This window comes from Galeopterus variegatus, unplaced genomic scaffold (assembly GCF_000696425.1).
Source record: "Galeopterus variegatus unplaced genomic scaffold, G_variegatus-3.0.2 Scaffold4911, whole genome shotgun sequence".
Classification (NCBI taxonomy): Eukaryota; Metazoa; Chordata; class Mammalia; order Dermoptera; family Cynocephalidae; genus Galeopterus; species Galeopterus variegatus.
Genome location: NW_007731022.1, coordinates 89,891 through 95,736, shown reverse-complemented (window position 1 = coordinate 95,736; position 5,846 = coordinate 89,891). Strand labels below are relative to the sequence as shown.

The 5,846-nt window shown below is 63.4% G+C and overlaps 1 protein-coding gene across 1 annotated transcript; it reads left to right on the top strand.

Moving 5' to 3' along the window:
• The first annotated feature begins 460 nt into the window (after window positions 1–460).
• Window positions 461–4,419, top strand: PNPLA2 (patatin-like phospholipase domain containing 2). Its single transcript, XM_008588581.1, has 8 exons — window positions 461–1,344; window positions 1,429–1,494; window positions 1,894–2,103; window positions 2,364–2,424; window positions 2,550–2,738; window positions 2,886–3,018; window positions 3,206–3,328; window positions 3,431–4,419. The coding sequence occupies exons 1-8, from the start codon at window positions 802–804 to the stop codon at window positions 3,702–3,704; spliced, it is 1,599 nt and encodes a 532-aa protein (XP_008586803.1). The 5' UTR covers window positions 461–801; the 3' UTR covers window positions 3,705–4,419.
• Window positions 4,420–5,846: the final 1,427 nt, after the last annotated feature.

Below are 5,846 nucleotides of genomic sequence, written 5' to 3'. Positions count from 1 at the left end.
CCTCTCTCTTCCTGCGCACGGTGCCTGGGGGGCCTGGCGCCCCGGCCGCGGCCCACCGCCGCCGTTTGTGCCCACTCAGCGGGGTGCGGGTGCTTGTGGACTCCCGTGCCCTGTGTCTGGAGTGCGGTCTGTGCCGGGCTGGGCTCCTCCGCTCACACACTTCGGGCTTCCGCCTGGGAGTGAGTGGTGTTTGCAGCACACAGCGTTCGTTCTCGCGGGGCTGGGAACCGCGGCCCAGCCCCCAGCCTGCTGGGCAGCCAACGTGGTGCGGGTGCCCTGCCCAGCAGGATCTCCCTCGACCCCCTCCCGTGACCTTTGTCCTGAGAGCGGTGGGAGTGGGCAGAGCACAGCTCTAGTTAGGGAGGCCTCACACCTCTCAGTCTGCCTGCTGCCCCCCCAGCAAACCTCATTCTTACAAGTGGTCTTAGGCAGCTGGAGCCCCCACGGTGTGACAGGTACCAGCTGAGGAGAGCCCCTGGCCCCGCACTGACCCATTCTGGACCAGGGTGATGGTCCTGGAGGAAGGTGTGATCCTCAGCTCCTCCCCCAAGGCCTGCCTTTTCGCTGACCAGCCTCTCCTCTTCCAAGAGCATCGGTGTGCTTGGTCTTGGCTGAAGAGGGACACGTTTTGCCTTCCAAGGAGATGGGCTCACCTACTTCCAGCCCAGTGCCCGCAGGCCTGTGAACCCTGGGCTGGACTGGGCTTTGCGGGTCTGGCCCCCCTCTCTGGATCTGGCCAAGTGGGTTAAGGTTGAGGCCGATTAGAGTTGAGCCTCTGCCTTCTCCCCTCTCCTGGGCTGAATGCCACATCACACCAGGCCCAATGACTCATGGGGACAGCAGTTGGGAAACACTGGGCAGAGGGCAGGTCCTGGTCCCAGCTGGCCAGCCCGTGTTGTCTGCCATCCCAGGGTGCTGGCCTGCCTCTTTCTCCCCAGTGGCAGGTGGCAAAAGTGCCAACTGTGGGCCAGGCTCCATTGCAGGCACTGGGAACTCTCCAGAGAATGCCAGGAGTCTGTTTGCCTTGGGACCCTGGGCATGGAGCCACTGGAGGAAGGGGGGTTACTAAGACCACAGATGCTAGACCCTGAGCTTGGCCCTGCTGCCCCAGGTGAGGCCGGTGCCAACATCATCGAAGTGTCTAAGGAGGCCCGGAAGCGGTTCCTAGGCCCCCTGCACCCCTCCTTCAACCTGGTGAAGACCATCCGTGGCTGTCTGCTGAAGACCCTGCCTGCTGACTGCCATGAGCGGGCCAGTGGGCGTCTGGGCATCTCCCTGACCCGTGTCTCAGATGGCGAGAACGTCATTATATCCCACTTCAACTCCAAGGATGAGCTCATCCAGGTGGGTCCTGGTGGAGCCATGTGGGGCAGGGGTATGAACCCCAAGGCCCCTGCTCACTTCCCCGTCTGTGTCCCTGCCCTGCAGGCCAATGTGTGCAGCACTTTCATCCCTGTGTACTGTGGCCTCATCCCTCCCTCCCTCCAGGGGGTGGTGAGTATCTCTATCTGGCCCTGCCCTGGGCACCTTTTGTGGGGTGATAAGAGTCAGCTACTGTCTGAGCTGTGGGACAAGGGGCAGAGGAGGAAGGCCATCTGAGCCCCACCTTCAGCCCTCTCCCCGCCAGTGCCGCCTGTTGCCTTACTTCCCCCATGTTGCTCAAGAGGCAGTCCAGCCCCAGCAAGGTGGAGGTGCCCGCTTCCTGTGGCTGTCCACCCTCTTCCCCCACTGTGGCTGCTCAGTGTCCTGGCCAGCCCGTGGCCAGTGCCCAGTGGGTAAAAGGCCCTAGTGAAATAGCCACTGGGTGGGGGCCCTCAGTGGCGGGATGGGGAGGCCGGCACGTCCTGCAGGCTCCTCATCATGTGACTGTGTGTCTGCGTTTTGGCGCGGAAGCGCTATGTGGATGGCGGTATTTCAGACAACCTGCCGCTCTATGAGCTTAAGAACACCATCACAGTGTCCCCCTTCTCGGGCGAGAGTGATATCTGCCCACAGGACAGCTCCACCAACATTCACGAGCTCCGGGTCACCAACACCAGCATCCAGTTCAACCTCCGCAACCTCTACCGCCTCTCCAAGGCCCTCTTCCCACCGGAGCCCATGGTGAGCCCGCCGCAGCGGCTCTGTGACCTGCACAGTCTCTCCTCCCTGAGCCCTGGGGAAAAAGCTGCCTGTATGCCCTCCCTGAGTGCCTGCGGGGGGTGGGCTGGAGGACGGTGCCATGGCTTGCAGTCCTCCGCAGGGGCAGACCGCCAGTGGTGGGGGGCAGAGGTGCTGTTGCAAGGACGACGCCACCGTCTCGAGAGGGCAGAACAGGCCATGTCTGGCTCCCTCTGCTTGAATTTACTCATCCCCTGCCGCAGGTGCTGCGAGAGATGTGCAAGCAGGGCTACAGGGACGGCCTGCGCTTCCTGCGGCGCAACGGTGCGTGTGCGGCCTCTGGCCCGTGGGGTGGATGGGGCCGGTTGTGCGCTGCTGCCCCCTGCGGGCAGGCAGGGGCCACAGCCGTGCTGATCCCCAGTCTTGTCACTGCCCCTCCCCCCTGGCAGGCCTCCTGAACCAGCCCAACCCCTTGCTAGCCCTGCCTCCCGTGGTCCCCCATGCCCCCGAGGTCCCCCACGCCCCCGAAGAGGAAGACGTTGAGGCTGCGGCCTCAGGGAGGGCCCGAATGGAGGGTCACTTGCAGCCGCCCAGGGAAGATCACATCCTGGAGCACCTGCCTGCCCGGCTCAATGAGGGTGTGTGCCAGGGCGAGGGGAGGACGGGGGAGATGGGAGGTAGGGGAGAGTGGCTGGTCTGTCTGGAAGCCCAAATGCAGAAAGGTCCTGGGCTCTGTGTCCCCGACCTGCTGCCAGCATCCCACCCGCACCCTACCCCACCTGCAGCCCTGCTGGAGGCTTGTGTGGAGCCCAAGGACCTGCTGACCACACTCTCCAACATGCTGCCTGTGCGTCTGGCCACGGCCATGATGGTGCCCTACACTCTGCCGCTGGAGAGTGCCGTGTCCTTCACCATCCGGTGCGGGAGCAGGATGGGGGTTGGGAGAGGGGGCGCTGGGGACAGAACTTTGGGATCATCTGTGAATGATGGTCACCCAGGGCATGGGAGGGTAGGTGCCCGTGTCAGGGCACAGAGAGGGCCCCCACAGGTGGGCATAAGGGCCTAGCCATAGCCCCTGAAATTGTGCCTCCCACCCCCTCCACAGCTTGCTGGAGTGGCTGCCTGACGTCCCTGAGGACATCCGGTGGATGAAGGAGCAGACAGGCAGCATCTGCCAGTACCTGGTGATGCGTGCCAAGAGAAAGCTGGGCAGCCACCTGCCTTCCAGGTGAGCCAGCAGTCAGGGCGGCCCAGACCGCCTGACCCGGCCCTGACTGCTGTGTCTACCCAGCCCTCAGCCTAAAACCTTCTCTCTCTCTCCCACCTGAAGGCTGTCAGAGCAGGTGGAGCTACGCCGCGCCCAGTCACTGCCCTCGGTGCCGCTGTCCTGCGCAGCCTACAGCGAAGCGCTGCCCAGCTGGGTGCGCAACAACCTCTCACTGGGGGACGCACTAGCCAAGTGGGAGGAGTGCCAGCGTCAGCTGCTGCTGGGTCTCTTCTGCACCAACGTGGCTTTCCCGCCCGACGCTCTGCGTATGCACACCAGTCCCCCTCCTGCGGACCCCGCATCCCTGCAGCACCCGCCAGGTCTGCCCCCTTGCTGAGGGCCCCAGGTCTGGCCTTCCCCAGCACCCTGGGGTCTTGGTGCTGAAGGCCAGGCCCCCCAGATTCCCTGCCCCAAGCGTTGGGGCGCTGGGGCTGGCTGCGAACCAGATCCCAGCCTCTCTCCGTTACCCAGTCCGGTGTGAGGAGACGGGGCCCACACAGCTGCGAAGAGGCGGCTTTGCTGCAGATCTCCCTCCACTGACCCCTCACATGCTGCGCTGGAGTGTCCCTCCCCTCGGGGCGGGCCCCTGCCCGGCCTTGTCAGTGCAGTGTTACTCCCGAGAACTTTGCACCAGCTTTTCATGTTTTGCTGAAGAAAGTGTATGAAAATTATTTATTTTCGCCAAAGCAGATGTAATAAATGCCACAGCTCAGCCTTTGCCTACTTCACTTGTATGTGACCGCTGCACCCCTGCTTGGGGGGCATGGTGAACAGTGCCTGCCTCCCACCCCCACCCCAGGTGACCCGTGTCTCTACAGCGCAGGTCGCATTGTTGGGCCTGGCTTCTGTAGCCTGCCTGCTGGGCCTGGGGCTTTCTCCTACAGGTACGCGTGAACCTCCTGGATTTCCCCACCCCTGGCCAGGACCCATACATGTGCTCCCACTCTGCCCTGAGGCCTAGTTGGCTGAGCCTTGGGTACAGCTTTCTGAAAGCCAATGGAAATATCTGGGACCAAGATCCTTGCTAAATAAAAACTGAAATGTTTACGAAAGGTGGTGTCTGCCCGTCTGCTCCACGCAGTGACACAGTGGGGGCGTGGGGCTGATTTCAGAGGGTGAGGTTCTTGGAGCTGAGCGCTGGAGCCTGGGAATGTCGGGCTCTGCCCCACCTTGGGCTGTGGCCCAGCGCTCTGAGCTGGGCCTTCCTGGCACCCCACCCCCACAGCTCTCTGTCTCCTGCCAGTACATAGGATGGGTCAGAAGGGGTCTGGAATATTGAGGCAGGGTGACGTCCTAGCTGAAGAGAGCTTAACCTTGTTGTGGAAGAGACATGGTTTCCTGAAAGTGTCCTCTGTCCCCTAGCTGAAGAGAGCTTAACCTTGTTGTGGAAGAGACATGGTTTCCTGAAAGTGTCCTCTGCCTGGCGGGGACAAGGCCAGCAAAAAGGACCCAGTGGTGAGGAGTACTGGAGCCGTGGGCTTGGCTGGCTGTCCGGAATCCCGCCAGGTTCAGTCCCCACCTGCCCCTCCCAGAAGGTGTGGTGCAGCTGCGGTGGCAGCCCCCAGCCAACAATAACGGTTGGTCCTGGGACCTGGTACCTGGGACTGGGCAAGCCGGCCTGGCAGGTCCCCGTTGCACCTGTGCCAGGGGCCGCCCCCCTCTAGGTGTCAAGGTCCTGTCTTGTATGCCCAGGCTGTTGTTCAGCAGGATCCCATGCCCCTTCCTTTGAGAAGCGGAGGCCTCCCGGCGCCACGGGCAGGACGGTGAGGCCAGCCTTCCAGGTGGGTGTCAGGCCGATGGGCTGGAGAGGGGACCCTTGGGAAGTAGATGGGATTTCCTCCCCCAGCAGGAGGGCTGCACTCAGGCCTCCCCCAAGTGAAACCCTAATCAGGGCGGTGCCCCCAAAGGGACGCTGGGGGGGCTTCCCGAAGTGGGGCCTCCCTCTGCCCCCACACAGGCACTTAATGCTTGATGGTGCAAAAGTAAATACCACCTTCTAGTATCACATGTTTATTCAAAAAACGGAAAACCCGAAACTGGGACAGTACTGTGTCGACAGACCAGAGCGAAGTGTCCCCAGCCCTAGAGACCCCCACTGAAAACATCTGGTCTGTTTGCTGCCGGCTTTTCCTACACGCGCTTCTGGCCTCTTCAGTCGGGGTCCTCCGGGCAAGGGCGGCCGCTGGCGCCACACTGGTGTCTGCACCGCCGCCCCCCAAAGCCTTGGCCCTGCTCCGGGAAGGCCGCCAGGTCCCTGGGGGATGTCGCTTCCACACTGCTCGCTCGGGCTCTGCGGGACAGACGCTCGGCCCGCCGGGGGTCCAGCCGCCAGGGCAGCGCCCGGAGGCGGTGACAGCGGGACAGCTGTCGGGGTCTCGAGTCTGCAAGGCAGTAGTCGGGGTCGGGGCAGGGGCGGGCGCTGCGCCGGCGTTTCCGGGAGGGCGGCGCTGGCGCGGCAGGTGCCCCGCGGCTCGCAGGT

What these genes read in the sequence shown, in the direction of transcription:
- PNPLA2 (XM_008588581.1), top strand. Translation starts at nt 802, where the DNA reads ATGCCACATCACACCAGGCCCAATGACTCATGGGGACAGCAGTTGGGA. An exon ending in CCAAGGATGAGCTCATCCAG is followed by an intron (nt 1,345 to 1,428) that starts GTGGGTCCTGGT and finishes CCTGCCCTGCAG; the next exon opens with GCCAATGTGTGCAGCACTTT. An exon ending in GCCGTGTCCTTCACCATCCG is followed by an intron (nt 3,019 to 3,205) that starts GTGCGGGAGCAG and finishes CCCCCTCCACAG; the next exon opens with CTTGCTGGAGTGGCTGCCTG.